The following is a 22,817-nucleotide window of genomic DNA, read 5'->3' on the forward strand; positions in this document are numbered from 1 at the left end:
TGGACTCAATTCACCTATAAAGAGGCACAGACTTAGAGATTGGATACGAAAACAGGATCCAACATTCTGCTGTTTACAAGAAACACACCTCAACCACAAAGACAGACACCTACTCAGAGTAAAGGGTTGGGAAAAGGTTTTCCAAGCAAATGGACCTAAGAAACAAGCGGGTGTGGCCATTCTAATATCTAACAAAATCGACTTCAAACTAAAATCAATCAGAAGAGATGGAGATGGACATTTCATACTCATAACAGGAACAACTCATCAGGAAGAAGTCTCAATCCTGAATATCTATGCCCCTAATATAAAGGCACCCACTTATATAAAACAAACTCTTCTAGAACTCAAGGCAGTCATCAAACCACACACACTAATAGTAGGAGACTTCAACACTCCTCTCTCACCAATGGACAGGTCAATCACACAGAAACCAAACAGAGAATTAAGAGATTTATTGGAGGTATTGAATCAAATGGACTTAACAGACATCTATAGAACACTCCACCCAAATAGGAAAGAATATACCTTCTTCTCTGCAGTTCATGGAACCTTCTCGAAGATTGACCACATACTCGGTAACAAAGCAAACTTCCACAGATACAAAAAAATATTAGTAACCACATGTGTCTTGTCAGATCACCATGGATTAAAATTAGAATTCAACAACAATGCTAACCCCAGGAAGTCAACAAACTCATGGAAGTTGAACAGTCAACTACTAAATCACCCCTGGGTCAAGGACGAAATTAAGAAAGAAATTAAAGACTTCCTTGAATTTAATGAAAACAAAGACACAACATACTCAAACCTATGGGACACTATGAAAGCAGTGCTAAGAGGAAAGTTCATAGCAATAGGTGCCCAAATAAAGAAAACGGAGAAAGCACACATTGGAGACCTAACAGCACACTTGGAAGCTCTAGAAAAAAAAGAAGCTGATTCATCCAGGAGGAGTAGAAGACTGGAAATAATCAAACTGAGGGCTGAAATCAACAAAATAGAAACAGAGAAAACAATCCAAAGAATCAATGAATCAAAAAGCTGGTTCTTGGAGAAAATCAACAAGATTGACAAACCCCTATCCAAACTAATCAAACGGCAGAGAGAGAACGTGCAAATTAATAGGATCAGAAATGAAAAGGGGGACATAACCACAGACACAGAGGAAATTCAGAGAATCATTAGATCTTACTACGAAAGTTTATATGCCACAAAGTTGGAAAATGTAAAAGAAATGGACATTTTTTTAGATAAGTACCATATACCAAAGTTGAACCAAGAACAGGTGAACAATCTAAATAGACCTGTTAGTCGCGAAGAATTAGAAGCTGTTATCAAAAATCTCCCTACCAAAAAAAGCCCAGGACCAGATGGTTTCAATGCAGAATTCTACCAGAACTTCCAGGAAGAGCTAATACCTATACTCCTTGACGTATTCCACAATATAGAAACAGAAGAGTCATTGCCTAACTCCTTTTATGAAGCTACAGTTACTCTAATACCAAAACCACACAAAGACACAACCAAGAAAGAGAATTACAGGCCAATCTCACTCATGAACATTGACGCGAAAATTCTCAATAAAATACTGGCAAACCGTATCCAAGAGCACATTAGAAAAATTATCCATTATGATCAAGTCGGCTTCATTCCAGAGATGCAGGGCTGGTTCAACATTCGCAAATCTATCAATGTAATCCATCATATAAATAAACTGAAAGAAAAAAACCATATGATCATCTCACTAGATGCTGAAAAAGCATTTGACAAAATTCAACACCCATTTATGATAAAGGTGTTGGAGAGACTGGGGATACAAGGATCATACCTAAATATAATAAAAGCAATATACAGCAAGCCGACAGCTAACATCAAACTGAATGGAGAGAAACTCAAAGCCTTTCCACTAAAATCAGGAACGCGACAAGGCTGTCCACTCTCTCCATACCTCTTCAATATAGTGCTTGAAGTTCTAGCAATAGCAATAAGACAACATAAGGAGATCAAGGGGATTCAAATTGGAAAGGATGAAGTCAAACTTTCGTTATTTGCTGACGATATGATAGTTTACATAAGTGACCCCAAAAACTCTATCAAAGAACTCCTACAGCTGATAAACACCTTTAGTAACGTGGCAGGATACAAGATCAACTCCAAAAAATCAGTGGCCTTCCTATACACAAAGGATAAAGAAGCAGAGAGGGAAATCAGAGAAACATCACCTTTCATGATAGCCACAAATAGCATAAAATATCTTGGGGTTACTCTAACCAAGGAAGTGAAAGACCTATTTGACAAAAACTTTAAGTCTTTGAAGAAAGAAATTGAGGAGGATACCAGAAAATGGAAAGACCTCCCCTGCTCTTGGATTGGGAGAATCAACATAGTAAAAATGGCAATTCTACCAAAAGCAATCTATAGATTCAATGCAATCCCCATCAAAATCCCATCAAACTTCTTCACAGACCTTGAGAGAACAATAATCAAGTTTATATGGCAAAACAAAAAACCCAGGATAGCCAAAACAATCTTATACAATAAAGGAACTTCAGGAGGCATTACCATCCCTGACTTCAAACTCTATTATAGAGCTACAGTATTGAAAACAGCTTGGTATTGGCATAAGAACAGAGAAATCGACCTTTGGAATCGAATAGAAGACCCGGATATTAACCCACAAACCTATGAGCACCTAATTTTTGACAAGGGAGCTAAAGGTATACAATGGAAGAAGGAAAGCATCTTTAACAAATGGTGCTGGCATAACTGGATGTCAACCTGTAAAAAAATGAAAGTAGATCCATATCTATCACCATGCACAAAAATCAAGTCCAAATGGATTAAAGACATCAACATTAATCCGTCCACTCTGAACCTGATAGAAGAGAAAGTGGGAAGTAGTCTACAAGATATAGGCACAGGAGTCCTCTTCCTAAGTAGGACCCCAGCAGCACAGACAATAAGAGAAACAATGAATAAATGGGATCTACTGAAACTGAGAAGCTTCTGTAAAGCAAAGGACACTGTCAGTAAGACAAAAAGGCTGCCTTCTGACTGGGAGAAGATCTTCACCAACCCCTCATCAGACAAAGGTCTGATCTCCAGAATATACAAAGAACTCAAGAAACTAGGCACTAAAACTCTAATTAACCCAATTAAAAAATGGGGTACTGATCTGAACAGAGAATTCACAACAGAAGAACTTCGAATGGCCAGAAGACACTTAAGGTCATGCTCAACCTCCTTAGCGATCAGGGAAATGCAAATCAAAACCACTTTGAGATACCATCTTACACCTGTCAGAATAGCTAAAGTTAAAAACACCAATGATAGCCTATGCTGGAGGGGATGTGGAATGAGGGGAACACTCATCCATTGTTGGTGGGAATGCAAACTTGTGCAGCCACTTTGGAAATCAGTGTGGCGGTTTCTCAGGAAACTGGGAGTCAACCTCCCTCAGGACCCAGCAATTCCTCTCTTGGGAATATACCCTAGAGATGCCCAAACATACTACAAAAGCGTTTGTTCAACTATGTTCATAGCAGCACTATTTGTAATAGCCAGAACCTGGAAACAGCCTAGGTGCCCCTCAATAGAAGAATGGTTAAAAAAGGTGTGGAACATATACACATTAGAGTTTTACTCAGCGGTAAATAATAATGACATCTTGAATTTTGCATGCAAATGGATGGACATAGAAAACGCTTTACTGAGTGAGGTAAGCCAGACCCAAAAAGAGGAACACGGTATGTATTCACTCATAAGTGGATTCTAACCATAATTAAAGGTCTTTGAGCCTATTATTCGTGATCCTAGAGAAGCTAAATAAGAAGACGAACCTGATGAAGATTATTTACCTATCCGCCAGGAGGTAGGAAATAGTCAAGAGTCCCAGGTAACCTTGGGTGCATGGGGGGGGGGTGGTGGGAGGGTTGTTGGAAGGGGAGAGGGTTAGAGAGAAGGGAGTAGGGGAGGAATGGAGAAAGCTCGGTTGACCGGGATGGGGGGAAGGGAGGAAGGATGAATGTGGGATCAGGGAAGAATATATTTCAACTAAGGGAGTCATATTAGAGTTTACAGGAAACTTGATTATATATGGGATCCCAGGTCCAAGGAGAGATCCCCAGATTGTTCTCTGGACAGAGGAGGGTTGCCTGAACCAGCCTTGGCCCGTGACCATACTGATGAATATTTTGCTTATCACCATAGATCCCTCACCTGGCGTTGGATGACGATACAGATGGAGGCCCGCCTTGGAGCACCGAACTGAGCCCCCCAAGTTCCAAACGAGGAGCAAAAGGAGGAAGAAAATGACGAAGGACTGCGAGGGATACTATCACCCACTGATGCAAGGGGTCGGATCTAATGAGAGTTTACCAAGGCCAGATGGACCGTGACTGAACGAGCATGTGATCCAACCAGATTCTCTGAATGTGGTTGGATTTTCTGAATGTGGCTGGCCTGCAGTCTTTCCGAGAAGCCATTGACAATGACACTGGGACTGGTTTCCTCTGCATATACTGGATTTTTGGGATCCAGTCTGTTTGGATGCTCACCTTCCTGGACCTGGAGTGAGGGGGGAGGAACTTGGACTTCCCACAGGGCAGGAGACCCTGACTTCCCTTGGGGACAAAGAGGGAGGAGGAGAGGGAGGGGGGGAGTGGGAGGGCGTTGGGAGGAGGGGCGTAAATGGAAACTTTTTATAATTTAATAAAATTACTAAAAGAAAAAAAAAAAGACCTCTTCTAGAAAGAATGTTTAATTTCTTGGATAGATACCAATACTGATGCATGCTTACAATACATCCTTTTGATTTTATTTAATTCCTTTAAAATATTACATTTTATTTGCTTAATTGCAAATGACATCCAATATCTGAAGCAGCTGGGTGGCTTAGTGTATAAAATCACCAAGAAATTTTTCTGGAAAGGAACAGATATAGAGAAATAACATAATAATACAGCTGTACAATTCACAAAATGGGACTAATAAGAAAAGAAGCAAAGTAAAATTTGTGAGAAAACATGACCACCAGGTGCATAGAGGCAGGCAGGTCGTATGCTTCAGGTTGGCCATCAAGGTAATACTTATGAGGAAGTGAGATTTGAATATGAACTTGAAGGAGACAACGAAAGTTATTTGAGTTTGCATTATGATGGAAGAAGAATCAACTAGAGGAAATAGTTAAAGGCTGAGCTCATTAACATAAATGTGAATAGATGAGGTGGAGAAGAACATTAGGAAGTGATGTCATGAAGGTAATAGGGCATTGATAACTGAAAAAATTGGGGAAACATTTAACTATAACTAAAAAGGAAGCAATTTTAGGGTACTTAACACTGGCAATATTTTAAGTATTTCATCCTTTCCCTAAACTCAGGAAATACCATCATAAACGAGATAAGAATCAGAAGAGTTTCAGGGTACTATTTCTACATCATAATCCATAAGTCAGGTTTAGATGGCAGTGAAAAGGTGGTGCGAAATGAAGAAGAAGGAGGATCCTCTTATTAACCGGATTATTTTGTCTCCGACTCATTATTTTCTGACTTACTGATTACTCAGTTCATCTTAAGACCCAGGGTTTCACACAACAATGAGGACCCTTAGAGTAACATAACATGTATGTGATCTACATGGGAAGTAGGAAAAGACAAGATCTGAGTAAATTGGGAGCATGGAGACCATGGGAGAGGGTTGAAGAAGAGGGGAGGGTGGTATGGAAGAATGGTCTGTATTCTGTCAATTATATTTTAAATAAACGCTGATTGGCCATTAGCCAATTATATTTTAAATAAACGCTGATTGGCCATTAGCCAGACAGGAAGTATAGCAGGAGAACCAGACAGGATGTAGAGGTGGGTCAATGAGGAGAATTCTGCGAAGAAGGAAGCCCATTCCTCTGCAGTCCTGACCAGCCACGAAGAAGCAAGATGTGACTGCCCCACTGAAAAAAGTATCGAACCATGTGGCTAACATATAATAGAATAATGGGCTAATATAAGTTATAAGTGTTAATAAGAAGCCTGAGCTTATGGGGCAATCAGTGTATGACTATTGTAGACTTCTGTGTGATTTCTATGGGACTTAATGACTGTGGGAACCAGGCAGGACAGAAACCCTGACAACAGGAGAGGAATGGAGGGAAGCAGAAAAAAATGCATAGCTCAATAAAATGAATAAAAATGTCTTAGGATTGCAGTTCAACACGAATGGACAGTGGCCCCTTCAACTTTCAAGATATGAACATTCTTGGTATGAAGAATATTCAAGGGGGTGTTCAAAATCTCTCAACTTTAGCTTTTCTCATTCCTATTCGTATAATCTCAGGCTTCTGCTGTCACAGAGAGAACATCCTTAGACATGTGTGTGACCAGAGTGAAATTAAATTGCTCTTTCTTCTTTCATTATCAAGTTTTATGCCTTTTTAAAAAATATATGTGACAAAATTCATTATATTGGGATCTCAGTAGTCTGGAACCCTGAGTCAAACGTCTCTCTTGGGACTCTATTAACAAGGAGACTGGTATATTTTAAAAGGTGACCTAACATTATATGGATGTGATAGAAAATGAAAGTCACATGTGACTTTAGTGATTTGGTTCAGATAAACTGAAATTATGGAATGTTACTGAAAAGCAGTAAATTAAGCAAGTGTGGGTGTGGGTATGAGTTTAGTTCTTAATATACCATTCTAAGGTATATTAAACTTTTGGGTTGGCTTATGAATTTTCAAATGAGAGCAGAAGAGAGGGGGAGTTATAATGTGGGAAGAGTGAGAGTTCTGATGGTACTTAAAGTCATGAGATAAAAGGAAGTCAGAAGTAAGGGCTCAAAACCAAGCCTTGCAATCTTCATTGTCAATATAGCAGTTAGTATTGTGGACTTGATACAAATTAAAGTCATCTGAGTAAAAGAAACCCCAATTGAGGATCTGCCCTATCTGATCGCCTGTGACCATGAGTGTAGGGCAATTTCTTGAATAATGACTGAATTGATAGGACCCAGGCCCCTGGGGGTGGATAGTGCTATATGTGGTGTTGTATAAGAAAGAAAACTGAGAATGCCATGGAGAACAAGTCCATGAACAGTGTCCTTTTTGGTCTGTACTTTAGTTCCTGCCTCCAAATCCCCACTTTTGGCTCCTGCTCTTGTTTCCCTTGATGCAGCACTGATATGTAGAAATGTAATTCAAATAGACACTTCCCCCACTGCAACTAGTTTATGATCACGATGTTTTATCACAGTGTCAGAAAATCAAACTGCAAAATCTACAATATAAATTGAGAAAATAAGCACATCAAAGAGGTTAAGAGAGATAATAAACTAGATGACGAGTAAGGCAAAGAGAATGCAAGGCATTGGGAGCCAAGTCAAAAAAGCAGTAATACATTAATATGTGCAACAATGTCTTTTACTGAAGAAGAAATACAGATTTTACCTGATAGGACAATATTTATGCTTTCTTCCTGTTGAGTTAGACGGTTTTGAAGGTAGCAAGTGACATTCCAGTGGGAGCTGGTGTTAATAAAAAGGGCCATTGTCATGTTGAACAATTTGTTTCCATCCCGTGAATGGGATTTTGATATCTCTGGAATGACTTCTCCTTTGCTGTCTCTCCATTCCATAAGTGGTAGTGGGTACCAACCTCCTGAATGACACTCCAACATCACTCCTTTGATATTCGGGGGATGCAGAAGAATCTGTATGTCTGAGCTTGTGACTGGTTGAACAGCAAGAGAGGAAAACAATATTGTTAGGTATAAATGGTAGAGGAAAGGACAGAAAAATAAAAGTGTTTTTTGGTTTTGATTCCAGTTTCAAAAGATTTATTTATATTCATACTCTACAGGATGCTGGTTTCCATAAAATCTCATAAAAATGGCAAGAGTCAGACAGAAATGCTATAATATACAGTCAGCAACCTATCCAAACTAAGTCAGCTCAGGAAAGGCCTGTTTCATTTGTTTATTAATTTATTTAAAACATATTTTAGCTTATTTACTGAGTCAAAGAAATAACCTATATCTTTCAATTATGATGAACAAAAATCAAGATTTTGACCCTTATAGAATTTATAGTTTAATTTTTTCATTTATAATAGTCACTAGTTAATTTGAGTCACCATAATATATGATAAAAATGAATTTCAGCATAAATACAATTTTGGAAATCTAGCTGATTCTCTCTGTATTTCCATAGTAGATAATTTTGTTAAAGCTGTTTGGAAAATACTGCACGACACAATGCAGCTCCCATTGCCACTAAAACAAATAGAGAGGCGATGGAGAGGTGGGAAAGATGGAGGAGCAATATATTTGTTTGTTTATTTGTTTTTTTCCTGTTTAGCTTTTCTTTTTTGTCTTTTGTTTTTAATTAATATTTTAATTCTTTATTTATTATTATTTTTAAAATTTTCCTTTGTGGGGGATGCTATAAGGGTGAAGGACCATAATAGAGGGACTGGGAGGTGAATCAGTTTGGGGTAGATATGTTAAATTCCCCCAAAATCAATAAAATTATATTTAAAATGTGTTTAATATAAAATAGATAATATATTAATAGTGTGAAAAGTACATATTAATTCAGAGAAAATAAACATACCTGAAAATTTCAGCATATTTTCTGAGACATAAACCTTATGTAATGTTTAGGCCAAAAGAGAATGACTGGAGATTTAAAGCCAAAATTGCCCTCTCTAGTAAAATGTCCCTGGAATAACAAGAACATTACAGATCTGTGCGAACATACTTGTTGTATATCCCATAAAGCTACTAAAAATGGCAACCAGTAACTTTTTGTTCCAGTAGACCACAAAATACGGAAATGAGCTACATTGTGTGACTCTGCTCTAGACAACTGAGGTGTCTCATGACATTCAATGAAGATTGATCATCTGGGTCTAGAGTCCTACATGTTTGAGCATACACTTATGGATTTGTTCAGTTTATATTACACCCTTGACCTTTCCTTTCTTTTACTTTTCATCCAGAATAATTCAAAGTAGCATAAATGCTGTGTAGTTACACACACACACACACACACACACACACACACACACACATATCACATATAGTATTGCATCTGAGGATATGGATTATTGTAGTTAAAATATTTTGAAAGAGATTTAGAAAAATTAATCGGTACTAAGTAGTTAGTGAATTAATTTGGAGAGAAATGGAAATAGTAAAAAGGACATTTTTCTCTTTCATTAAACATTTTCATACAGTATTTTTGATCATGTTTTTCCCTGCAACTCCTACCATACTCACCAAACTTTATAGTGAGAAGCATGTTTTAAAAATTCAATTAATTTGGAAAATTACTAAAGTATTGTTAGAGATATTTGAAAGGATAATAAAACAACCTAAAAAGAATCTGATTTTATGTTAGAAATCCAACAATGTATGTAGGCATAAGAAAGTAGTTACTGATATAATAAATCTCTATACCCTAGTAATTCATTTTTTTATCTTCCATGTCATCCAGTTAAAAAACTAATTGCACAGAAACCATCTTGCCAATCAAATTATGCAATAAGAGTTAAGCACTGATCATTTTCCAACCGCTCAACCACAGGTAGGCATTGAATCCTATGTTCAGAGCAGTCTGAGAGAAATTCATGCCTACCTGTAACCTTGACCTCTGTGATGTGCTCTTCATAGAATTCACCATTTTTGAAGACACAGCGGTATGGTCCATCATCATCAACAGTCACCCTAAAGATCCTGAGTGTCACTTTCCCTTCTCCAATGTCATCTTTCAGCAGTTCAGTCCGCTCCACATAATTGGGGATAGTTTCTCCATGCAGTTCTTTCCCATTCCTGTACAGGTGCACGGGCTGTGTATAGCGATTCCTGAACCAGCGAATCTCCATGTGCTGTGCATCTTGTGGTGGGGACAACTGACAACTGAGTTCAAGTTTTCCACCCAATGGAGCCAAGACTGGCCTAGTCAACCCAGTCACTGTGAATCTCTCTGTGAAGGAGAGTAGTCAAAAGATAAGCATATGAATCAGTAAACATATTTTGTTGAAATCATTGTCTCTGTTTATCCCTCTTCTGTCTTCTCTTTCTCAAACATCCATACATACTTCAAAGAAGGTCACTTTGTTTATCCTGAAGGCATTTTAATTACTATTTACTTAATTGATACTAAAACAGAAAGTATTACTATAAATTGTTAGAGAAGATTTTAAGGAACTATTAGAGATGCTGAACCACTCCAAGACAGGCTGGATTCAAGATAAATCAAGACAAAGTGGAAGACTGGGTCAGAGAAAATGACAATATGAATAGTCCATGTCATGTAGTGGGGATTTTGCTGAACTGAAGCTCCAAGGACAGTAGGCAATCCACGGCTGGTGTGCCTTATGGTACATGCATAAGGTTTCTAAATGAGAATGTGGCTGGTACTGCTTGTGTCAAACCCACCTGCAATATTATACAGATGAGGGAGCTACCAACTCCCTTAGTCTGCTGTGTTCAATAACAGGATTGCATTTTATTATATAGTCTTGATATTACCATGTGCCCTGATCCTGTTCCAGATCCAACCTGATAACTTAATATGTGTTATTTTCTTTACTTGTATGATTAAACTATTTTAAATTTTGTTCCTAATGATTCATTCTGGGTAAGTAATGAGGTAATGATTGTTTACTTGCATAAATTTGTACAGTAATTTTGACTCATAATGTGAACTCAAAATGTAACAAACTGCTACACTGTAAAATGGAGTCACTCAGGGCAATACTCAGCTTGAAAACTACTATTCCACATGGTGCATAGTAAAATAGAGCAAACATAGATAGCCTTTACAGCAAATAAAAGTGAAAATTATCTCAACATTGTGCAGTTAGAATATTGTAAATCAAAATAACAAAGGCCATCAAGAATTATTAAAATAGTTGAAATCTGAAACTTTGACAATATAAAATGATCACAATAGATGAAGACAATATGACTTTTACTTTTTGTTGATAGCAATGTAGAATGATATAGATACCCTGGAAGACAGTTTGACATCTCTAACAGTGCTTGTAGGCTTACCTAATACTTTCTTGCCATAGTCATGATTCTGCATATAGTTCAACAATATGTTAATAACTTTTTTATTCCAGTTGCTAAAAATGGAAGCAATCAAAATGCCTTTCTATAAGTAAGTGAATAAACCAACTATGTAAATTCATAAAATAAAATATTATGAATTAATGAAAGAACTGATACAATAATGACAGAAATGTTAGGGAAGTAACCAACCAATTTTGATGGGATTTAAGGCCTCCTTCATAATATAGAACTATACTTGACACTCCTAATTTGGCCAAGAACTTGAGATCAGATAAAAAATCTTCCCTTAGTCAAAAACCTAGTACAAGTATTCTGCAAAAGAAATATTGGAGATGGGACAGAGAGAGGAATATAAGGGAAAGAGAAACAGGAGCTCAGGGCATTTAGTCTGAGGACTTGTAGAAATATAATATCCCATTTGACCTGAGGATTTTATAGAAGTAAGAACTAGTGGCTGACTGCTTCACTTCTGTGATCTTTCTGCTTTCACCCCTTTAGTACCTGACTTTGGGTTTTTAATATTAAGACTAATTAAGATTGTGCTACGTATGGCATTTCAATGTAAGAGATTTATAACTGGCCAGAGTGCTGAGAATATGTGACTCTTTAGAGATCAACTCCAAATAAAGCATTTATATCAATTCTCTTGAAAGCTAAGGAACATAGTTGAATGGTAGAAAAAGAAAGAATGATTGTAGGAGCTGAAGGATGAGGAAGAATCCCGTAAAATGCTGTATTCTGGGCACAACATTTTATTGCACTCATGAATTATAGTAGCTATTATTGCCAGCAGCAGAACTACAAAAGGTTAAGCCAGTCAGTATTCCAGCCAGTGAGGCCCCATCACTACCTGAGAAACTTATTTGGAAATGATGGCTGCTGGCGGGGAGGAGGAACCATTTTCTTTAGGGTTTAGCTACCAGCAGGTTGTCCATTCTACCGTGGGTGGATGGACTCATACTCATGTGCATGTAGATAGCATTAATTGAACTCAGAAAAAGAAGACACAATGAAGGAGGGAAAAGCATTGAAGTGATCTGAAGGGAGTGCTCTGAGACAGCAACTCCAGTTGTATTCAAGACCTGCTCTGTATGAGGTATTTCAAGTCTGATACTGTAAATTTAACCAAACATTTATGGTTGGGGAGGTCAGATGTCCTAGGGGTAACTTGTTTCTGTTGTTTAGCTAAATTCATGATGTAGTCTCAAAATGATTCCTAAACAGCTGAGTTTATACCTCATAGAAATGTACTTATCAATGTATATAAACTCCCTCCCTAAATCCAGACAATGTTTTAGAAGACAGAAAAAAATGTAATATCTAGAAGACAAAGAGAAGAGTGGTGAAATGTTATTGTCTGGGTTCAATTTAGTCATTGCAATTATGGGCACATAGCAGGTGCGTTTGCCTATGCTGGGTCTGTACAAGACAGGACCTGTCAACTGCTGGTCAGGGGTACAGGATGGGCTCATGTAGCCCTTCCCCCACCCACTGCTGAACTTTTGGCTATTGAAAGATTTGGGGTGGAAAGGTTATTATCTTCAGATATGTACCCATTCATGAGCTCACCCTGATTACATTAAGGAGGTCACAAGACAAAACAAAACAAACAAACAAAACCTCCCAGAAAACATAAAACACAAACATGGGTAAGCGACCTGTAGGAAAGAGGGGTATTTGACAAAGATGGGAGGATGACAAGAAAAGGTGGGGTTGGGAAGCCAGAATGCATTATAGACAGGTATAAAATTGTGAGAGAACAAATTCAATGAATTAAAAATCAAGAAACAAATAAATAGTAATGAAAAGAAAATAAGGGTTTAGATCATCATCAACACTTCAAATTAAAAGAAACATTTTTGAAAGATATTTCATTCAGCCTTATCTATTAACGTGAACATAATATATTAAATATTAGACTTAGTTTTCCAGCTGAAACCTAGGTGAAAATAAAAATCCCTTTGTCTCAGCCACCAACTCCTTTAGTAAATCCCTGGAAACCACTTCAAGGGACTCAGCTAGGAGATTTCACTCCACCTTTTTTCTTCCAATTCCAATCCCCCACGCTCCCTCCCAGCTTTGTAGCAGACCAACTGCTGTGGCCTCTGAGAAGTTTTTTTGTAATCCGCTGCTGCACTGGGTTTCTCTGCCAATACAATAAGTCAGACCAAGCTGAATTAAAAGTCCAGATTTAATGACCATGCAACTCCCTGGATGATTCTTGGGCAAAGCTAGAGAGAAATCACTTGGCAGCTCTAGGGACTCAGTAGGCAGTGTTGAGCAGTTATGGGGGAGGAGCAGTCTTATACTCAGCTCTATAGCAGACCACCTGTTACAGAAGGGGAGGATAGTCTATGCAGATTCTGGTAACACATCAATCATTCTTCCTTATGTAGGACATTAGCACCTTCCAGGCCTAAAGGAGCCAACCTGGAGTCTGCCTGGAGCTGTCCAAAGGTCCTGTCTGTGCATAGCCAATAAGGAGTGACCAAGCAGTGTTTTCTGAGGATCTAGCAAGAGTCGCTGTCAGAGGTCCTGATCGTGCCTAGCCAATGAGAGACTAGCATGAAATGTCAACTGTCAATGGATCAGAATGCCTGGGTGCTGGGCAGGCATATAAGCTTTTTCTCGCTGTTAAATAAATGAGTCTGCTGTAAACATACCTGACTTCTGGCATCTGTGGTCGTTGACATCGCATCTTTTCACCCCCTCCCCCAAGGAAGACATTAGGATCCAGCAATACTCCTTCCACTGACTCCTTCAGTCTCCCCTTCTAGTCCATTTCATTCCTTAGTGTAAGCTCCCAGTACCTAGAAACACTTTCTACCTTGGACCCCCTATTTTCCACACTTGGAGGGATTTCAGGAGCCTTCCCAATGCCCAAGTCACAGTCATCACTCTCTCCAAAGAACCACAGAGGGCAACAGAAACCAAGGAATGGAACATCCACTCAACTAAAAGAAAACAAGATACCAGCCTCTAGATTTACAATCATCCCAAACCCAGATGCCTAGACATAGACTAAAAATGCAGTAAATAGTAGCAAAAACAATGTTTCAAGTAGAACCCACTGACCCTACTACACAGGCCCTGAGAAATTAAATATGGCTGAAACACATGACAAGGACTTCAAAATAGCTATTATGAATATGTTCAACCTCTTCAAAGGGGAAATGAGGGAATCTGTTAAAGAAATCTATGAAAACACAAACAATTGAATGAACTGATGCAAACAGTTCAAGACATGAAAGTGAAAATAGAATAAACTTCTAAACTGAGGAAAAACTGGAAGTGAAAAACTTAGGCACATGATCAATAATCTCAGTGGCAAAACACACCAGCAGAACACAAGAGATAGAAGAGATAATCTCAGGCATTGAAGACAAGACAGAAGAAATAGATACCTAGGCCAAAAGATGTTGAATTTAATAAATATCAGGCACAAAGCATCCATAAAATTTGGAACATTATGAAAAAATCCAATCTAAGAATAGTAGCAAGAAGGAAAGGAAACCCAGAAAAAAAGCACAAAAGCCATTTTCAACAAAAGCATAGAAGAAAATTTTCTTAGCCTAAAGAAACAGAGGGCTATCAAGGTATGAAGTCATGTAGAACAGAAAATAGACTGAACCAGAAAAGAAATTCCCTACAGCACATAATAATAAAAGCACAAAATTTACAGTTAAAGATACAAATATGAAGGGATGTAGTTAAAATACTTTTTTAACAAATAATATGATGGTACACATAAGTAAACTTAAAAATACAACCAGAAAACCCATAGAGTTGATAAACACTTTCAGTAAAGTAACAAATGGACTGAGAAGGAAATCTTTGAAACAACACCTTTCACAGTGGCCTCAAATTATATAAAATATCTTGTGGTAACTCTAACCAAGCAAATGAAAGACTTGAGTGATAAAAATGTTAAAACATTGAAGAAAGACACAAAGGAAGATATCAGAAGATGGGAAAGTCTACCATGTACATGGATTGGTAGAAGTAACATAGTAAAAATGGCTATTCTAACAAAAACAACCCCTATATTGAATTAAATACCCAACAGAATTCTAAAACCTCTTGGCATCTATCTTGAAGGGCAATTTTCAGGTACATATGGAAACATAAAATCCAGAATATCTAAAACTCCATTGAACAAGAACAAACTGCTAGAAAAATCACCACTCTCTCTCAATTTTACTACAGAGATATAGTAACAAAAACAACATTATACTGAATAAAAACCAATACATTTATCACTAGAATTAAATTGGAGATCAAGACATAAGTAGTTCACACACCTGTAGTCACCTGTTTTGTGAAAAAATAGCCATGAATACACACTGGAAAAAGGATAGCATCTTTAACAAATGGTACTGGTCAAACAATATGGCTGCATATAAAAAATGAAAATAGATCCATACTTATCACTCAGCACAAAACTTAACTCTGAATGTATCAAGTATATTAACATAAGTCCACCAGATACACTGAACCTGATAGAAGAGAAAGTGAGGAATATCTTGAACTCATTAGCATAAGGAGAAGACTTTCTGAACAGAAGACCATTAGCACAGAAACCTATAGCAACATAAAAGAAATGGGACCTCATGAAACTGAAAAGCCGTGCACAGAAAAGGGCAGTATCACATGGACAGATTTCTTACCAACTACACATTTGATATAGGGTTAATATCTAAAATACATAAAGAATTTAAAAAATCTAGGTATCCAAAAAACCAAATAACCCAACTAAAAATGGGGTTAAGATCTAGACAGAAAATTCTCAGAGAGAACACCCAAAATGGCTGTGAAACACTTAAACAATTGTTCACCATCTATAGCAACCAGGGAAATGTAAACCAAAAATACATTGAGATTTCATCTCATACCCTTTATTTACGATTGTCAATAAAAGAAATGATGACTTGTACTGGTGATGATATGAAGTAAGAGGCTCAAACATTTAAAGTGAGAGTTTAAAATTGTACAGTCACAAAAGAAATCCATGCGGTCATTTCTCAGGAAGCTGAGAATAGGTCAACCCAAAGATCTAACTTTTTTACTCTTGAACATATACCCAAAGGTTGCTTTATCCTAATACAGAGACACTTGCTCAATGATATTAATTGTACTTCTATTCCTATTCAAAAATTGGAAACAGATTAGATAATTTTCAGTGCATTAATGGATAAAAAATTACATCTACTCAGTGAAATTATTATTCATCCATTTAAAGTGTGAAATGAAGTTCACAGGTAAATGGATGAAGTTATGAAAATATTATTTTGTGTGATAGTTCAAGAAAGACTAATATAATAATGTATTGACTTACATGTGGATGTTATATTTAAGTCTTCAATAAGAAAGCTACAATTTATATAACCATATAGAGAGGTTAAGTACAAAGTAAGGAAGGAGTTAGGTGGGATGGGCATCTTTCAGAAGAGAAAATAAAATATGTCTCTTGGTATGGACAGACATGTATTAGGAGGATCAAATTGGACAGGGAGTGAAGAGGAACAAAAAGGGTATGCTACAGAGAGGAACAGCCAAAACAGGCCCATTTCAGGGGCCATATGAAAACCCAGTATAGTAGGAGATTACTAAAGTTGCTTCATGAATATAGGAAGGTAATCTTAATTAAATCACCCAATAATGGAGAAGACAAAGTGACAACTGGACATCTCTTGTCATCAAACAATGCTTCTGGTACCAAAAATGAGTCTAATTCATGTCTAACCAAAATAAATGTGCATCAGTGAAAATTTATTATTTGACAATCAGCTTTTTCTATAATATTTTACATCTTTTTTATCACTCATTGTCTAAGTCTTTTTAAAATATCTTCAAATAATGTATTTAGTTGTGCACAGATGTCCCTACAAAGTCAAATTCTCATTTCCATAGCTTGCTTCATCTTCCCTCATCTTTTCCCTCTACTGCATTCTTAGCTTGGATGGATTTTATTTTTTTTCTTTATTTTTTTTTAGTAAATTTTATTAAATTATAAAAGTTTCCATTTCCGCCCCCCCTCCCAACACCCTCCCACTCCCCCCACTCCCCCCCCTCCTTCCCCTCCGTCCCCCAGGGCAGTCAGGGTTTCCTGCCCTGTGGGAAGCCTTGAATGGATTTTAATATGTATCTGCTGTTATCAATTCCTCAATGTAAAAGTGAAATGTAAGTGCTGTGCATTCAGTATGAATATTGAGTCCTCAAGACAAGTATTCAATTGCTATCATTGTACTTTCTACTTGGAAGCTGAAACAAACCCAAGTTGATATGGGAGTCCCCTCTGTGTGTTGCTTGTATTAGTTAATGAATAAAGAAACTGCCTTGGCCTGATAGGGCAGAACTTAGGTAGTCAGAGAAGATGGAACTGGATTCTGGGAGGAAGAAAGGAGAGTCAGGGGGTTACCATGGATCCACAGCCAAAGGTAGACATCCTGAAATGTTTCTGGTAGGCCACGACCTCATGGTGATATACAGATTGATAGAAATGGGTTAAATAAAGATGTAGGAGTTAATCAATAAGAAGCAAGAGCTAATGGGCCAAGCAGTGATTTAATTAATACAGTTTCTGTGTGGCTATTTCAGGGCTATGCTAGCCTGGCGGTGGAACAAACAAGGCCTCCTTTCAACACCAAGTAAAGAATATGTGCTGATTGGACATAATTACTTGTTCCTCTAAGCTGGATACTCTTGCAACTTTCTTCACTTCATTGCTACATTCCATATTTAGGGATAATGATTTAAATGCCCTGTTCTTTGTACGATGCCTTGATTATTTTGCCATGCTTGACATTCTCGATGCTCATAAGGGCAAGTGAGAGGGTCAAACCTGAACTCAGCGCCACCGTCTGTAGGAAGTACAAGGCAACACAGTGTGCAACAGCAAGTACTCCTGTAGCTCCCATTACACCTGTGACGAAGCATAAGAGATGAAAGGATAACTTTGCATTCAATTTCCAGTTTCTCTATAATCCTATTGTCTTGCTTGATGTGTGTATTATAGACATAAAAATATATCACATTTGGCTGCTAGATCAAGGCCAAAATACTAAGTATCTTATTTTAAGAAAAATCAAAATGTTTATGATATATCCTTCTTGGGTTTTGAATGAACAAAAGAACAAAATGTTTATTTGTTTATACATATACATATATATATATACATACATATATACACATATGTATGTATGTATATGTATATGTGTGTATATATATGTATATGTATAAACAAATAAACATTTATTTTACAAAAGAAATTTTAAAAAAGATTATGAAACACATATGTATATATATAAACAATATGTTTCACAATCTTTTTTAAAATTTATTTTGTGTGTGTGTGTGTGTGTGTGTGTGTGTGTGTGTTTTACCTGCATATATGTATGATCCACTTGCATTCCTGGGGCCCACAGAGGTCAGAAGAGATTATTTGATCTCCAGAATCTGTTTTTGAACAACCGTGTTGAAGTCAGAACTAAACCTGGATTCTCTGCAAGAGCAAAACATACTCACAGTTACTGATCCATCTCTCCAGCTCTGTTTTTTAATATTTTATTAGTAAAGTTGCATGCATGTATATACTTTGTATTCACTGCGTTGCCCTCTCCTGGGCCCTCCCAGTCCCACTAATCTTTCTCTTTCCAACGACTTTCCCTTATAATTTCACATCTTTTAAATTTCTTTTATATAATTTGAGTTGAATTCTGATATGTTACAGGACCATGGTAAAGGTTTGTTTACAGGAACATGGCTCACCAGTGGCTACACCACTGAAAAAGTGTACCGTCCCCTCCCCAGCAATTATTAACTTCCTATGAAGCCTTAGAGTGTGATGAAGTCTTGTGAGTTTCTCCTTGTTTCTCCCTTTCCACAGTGTCAATTGGTGGCCCTAGTACTGTGCAGATAATCACAGTTGCCCCACTAGAAATATTTCCCCTATCTAATCGTATTTTCATGAATTTTTAAAAGAGCATGTGTCTCTCACTTCCCCATCCTCTTTCCAGAGTTTAACGACAATGATTCTACTCTCTGCTATGAGATTAACTTTCAAATAATATTTTATATTGGAAATAGAATCATAGTACTGTCTCTCACCCCTCCCTCCAGCTTCTCTCACATCATCACTCTCTAGCCAAAAGCCTCTATTTCTACTCTTACATATACATACATACACATACATATATACAAATATACACATATATAAATATATATCCATACACATATATGTGTATGAGTATGCATATATGTATGTGATCTATATGTATACACACACACAAACAAAGCATACTGAGTCATTTTGTTTTAAGGTTTGAGTGTGTGTGATTTCAAGACTGACTGTCACTCTACATTCAAAAACCAGTAACGGGTCTCATTCCTGGGGAAGCCTAATTCTCCATCTCCTAAGAGTCATTTGTTGTCTGTAGTTCCTTATATAGATGTGGAACCTATAGAAATTTCCCCCCTTTATGTTAACATGTCCATTAATTCCACTGCTTCAGTCTTATTTATGTATCAATTTCTAGGAAATTAACTTTTGAAATTTCCATGTATGACTGAGAATATTAATTTTTTTGCTAGTCTATTTTAGAAATTGAGTTTTTAAACACTCAGTGTAAAAATTTAACAGGGACATCTCACATATTCTATGCATTTCTGACTTTGTTTATTATAAATAGAATAGTTATTATGTTTTGAGGGAAACATAGGATAGGCACAAGTCTCACTTTATGTGGCTGAGAAATCATATAGTCATAGGAATATATTTTCTTAGACCTGATCAAATGACATTTCAGAACCTGATCTCAGGATCCACTAAGATTGAATGTTACAGAATTATATTCAACTGATCCATAAAGAAAACTTGGAAGTCTTATTCCTTAGAAGGTACTAACTCCTTATGCTTTTTTTCCAGTAGGATATTTTATTTATTTTTTATTGATTTTTTTCATTGAGCTCTACATTTTTCTCTGCTTCCCTCCACAACACTCCCCTCCCCTACAATCCTTTCCTAAAGTCCCCATGTTCCCAATTTACTCAGGAGATCTTGTCTTTTTCTACTTCCCGTGCAGATTAGATATATGTTTGTCTCTCTTAGGGTCCTCTTTGTTGTCATCCTTCTTAACACCAAGATTTACTAATCCTTAAACATACTTCTTACTAAGTCTTTGGAACTTGTTTATAAAGGAGAATATTCCTCCCAGGAGGCACAAGGAAGAAGAAAAGGTAGAAAAATGATCTATGAAGATAGAACCAAAGCCTAAAATATTATTAAATCACCTTACTTACCTGAGCCTGACGATCCCAACTCAGCTTTCTGTTGTCCCTATGAATGCATGAGTTGAGTCACCTGAGATTTTGGTAATGCTCCAGCAGTTTTACTGAAGTCACTGAGCATGCCAGAGTTAGATGGAGATCAGGTAAACTAACATCCAACTTTTCCTCTCCTACTCTGAAAGTCTGGCCCCATGATTCTTCAAGCCTGATAAATAGGTCTCTTTCCCAGGGAACTTCCCAAGAGGCTGGTAATCAACCCATGAATGAAACCTTTGTTTGGCTCAGTGACTGTGACTGGTGTTACTCAAGTCCTAGCAAGACTCGCCTCGCCTAGGGAAGAAAAAAACAAAACCTGATCCGCACCTGTCATATACTGAATGCCGAATGAAAAACTATGATGAATGTATTTTAAATGCTGGGTCTATACATAGCATAGTAAGGAGAGTGAATTACAGAAGGACAAGTAAATGACTTTAATTCCAGATGAAGCATTCCATGAATAATGAGAACTTTCCATAGCTTCAAGGAATAACCTTGAAGCAAAATGATCAGTTGGTCCAGTTAAGCAAAGGAGCACAGTAGTTTTCCAGGCTGACAGAACATCTCTATCTTGGAGACATGAAAGAGAGAAGTCAACTCAAAACACTCCCAGTAATTGGCAGTAGCTACTGGGAGAAATGATTGAGGAATGATGAGAGGTGAGCTTCAGGGAGAAATAAGGGAAGTTATGAAAATTTAGGAAATATATATTATATATATTTAAGTGAATATGAATCTATGTGTAGTCAATTCTTTTAATAAACAGATGTATGTATTAATGTTTAATACAGATGCCATACATAAATAGGTATAGAACAGCTATAAATATGAATGCACTCAGAAACTTACATACATATTTATGAAATATTTCAGACCTTTATACATGTATGCGCACATGAATATAAAAGTATATTTCATCAAATATGTAATTATCTTTACAAATAAGTCATATGGCGCTCAATAAATTTATCATGCATATGTAAGGATTATAAATGTACACTTGCAAATGATTTAAAATATATTTTATTAGTTCTTTGAGATTTTGTACAAAGGAGTTTGATCATATTCATCCCCAATTCTTCACCGATCTCAATCAACTTCCCTTCCTACTCAATCAACTTGGTGTCCTGTATCTAATAAACAAACAATTTTTTGCCATGAAAAAAAAGCAATATGGTGGTAAAGAGTTTTATTTCAGTTACAGTTCAGGTCACATTCTATCAATGATACAAACAAAACCATGAACTTACTTAATGTGGGAACCTAGAGTCAGGAACTAAAGCAGAAGACTTGGGAAGAAAACTGCTTCCTGGCATGCTCCTTATGACCTGTTGGGCATTATTTCTTATTACATGCCCAGGGTTAGCACAACACAGAGTGTTCTGGATTTTCTCATATCAATAAATAATCAAGTCAGTGTCATAAGTCTTATCTACTCACCAGTCTTATGGAATGCATTTTTTTCCAGTTAGGATTCCTTCTTCACTGATATGTCTTGATTTGTGACAAGTTTGTAAAATCTAACCAATATAAAGTTAGAATCAATCTATACTACGCAAATGTTTTTTGATGTACTGTCTTCCAAACTAGTACACTGGCTTATCAGAAACTACACTATTAAAGAAACTCCCTCTCCCTCTTTTAACAGTTATCAGTTGTCAATGACTCCTCAACTAGAAGGGGGAATTTCATACCAAACATCTTCCATGCTGGACTTTTGTCTGACTTGAGTCTGAATATATGTGCACATGCTTTTGTGACCACTGAGAGTTTATATATGCAAATATCCTGCCATGTCCAGAAAACAGTTTCCTTGTGTTAATGTAATGTCTCTGGCACCTGTCCTTCTCCATTTCTTCAACAATGATCTGTAATACTTGAGAGGAGTGGAAGTGATATAGATGTCTCATTTAAGGCTGAACATTACTCAGTCTCTTATTCTCTACACCTTGGCCATTTGAGGGTTTATGTGTTAATCACCATGTACTGCAAGTAGAAGCTTCTCTCCCAAGAGTTTATATAAACATTAATTTATGGCTATAGACATAAGTCATCAGAGTTAGTTTAGCACTGTGACATTTACCAGGATAATAGCAGTAACCTCCCTTCTAGGGAATGTGGTCTATAGATCCAAAAGTCTATATATATTACCAAAAAGAATTAAAGAGAGATAGAATAAATACCCCAAATATATCTATAACATCCAATAAGGTAGAAGCAGTAATTAAATATTTAAAAAGTTAACAAAGAAATCCCACGGCCAGAAAGATTTAGCACAGAATCCCAATAGGCCTCCAAAAAAGAGCTAACATACTGATGACTATCTCTCCAAACATTTAAAAAACTAGGAAAGGAAGAAACATTTTAAAATTCCCTTTTTGAAGATAGTGTTATACTAGTAACCTTACCAGACAGATA

At 36.9% G+C, this 22,817-nt stretch overlaps 1 protein-coding gene across 2 annotated transcripts in view; it reads right to left on the bottom strand.

The window, feature by feature from the left end:
• Window positions 1–20,569, bottom strand: part of LOC148122724 (selection and upkeep of intraepithelial T-cells protein 2-like) — a 35,678-nt gene extending 15,109 nt beyond the window's left edge. The window contains exons 1-5 of one of the 2 annotated variants that reach the window (XM_087904736.1): window positions 20,373–20,569; window positions 18,458–18,576; window positions 17,917–17,997; window positions 9,634–9,981; window positions 7,445–7,726 (exon numbers count right to left, since the gene is read on the bottom strand). In XM_087904736.1, the coding sequence (XP_087760862.1) occupies window positions 7,445–7,726; window positions 9,634–9,981; window positions 17,917–17,992 (706 nt within the window). In that variant the 5' untranslated portion in view covers window positions 17,993–17,997; window positions 18,458–18,576; window positions 20,373–20,569. The remainder of the gene's footprint in view (window positions 1–7,444; window positions 7,727–9,633; window positions 9,982–17,916; window positions 17,998–18,457; window positions 18,577–20,372) is intronic. The other variant, XM_087904735.1, reaches the window with a different exon arrangement.
• Between the last annotated feature and the right edge of the window lie 2,248 nt (window positions 20,570–22,817).

This window comes from Myodes glareolus, chromosome 3 (assembly GCF_982192425.1).
Source record: "Myodes glareolus chromosome 3, mMyoGla1.1, whole genome shotgun sequence".
Taxonomy (NCBI): Eukaryota; Metazoa; Chordata; class Mammalia; order Rodentia; family Cricetidae; genus Myodes; species Myodes glareolus.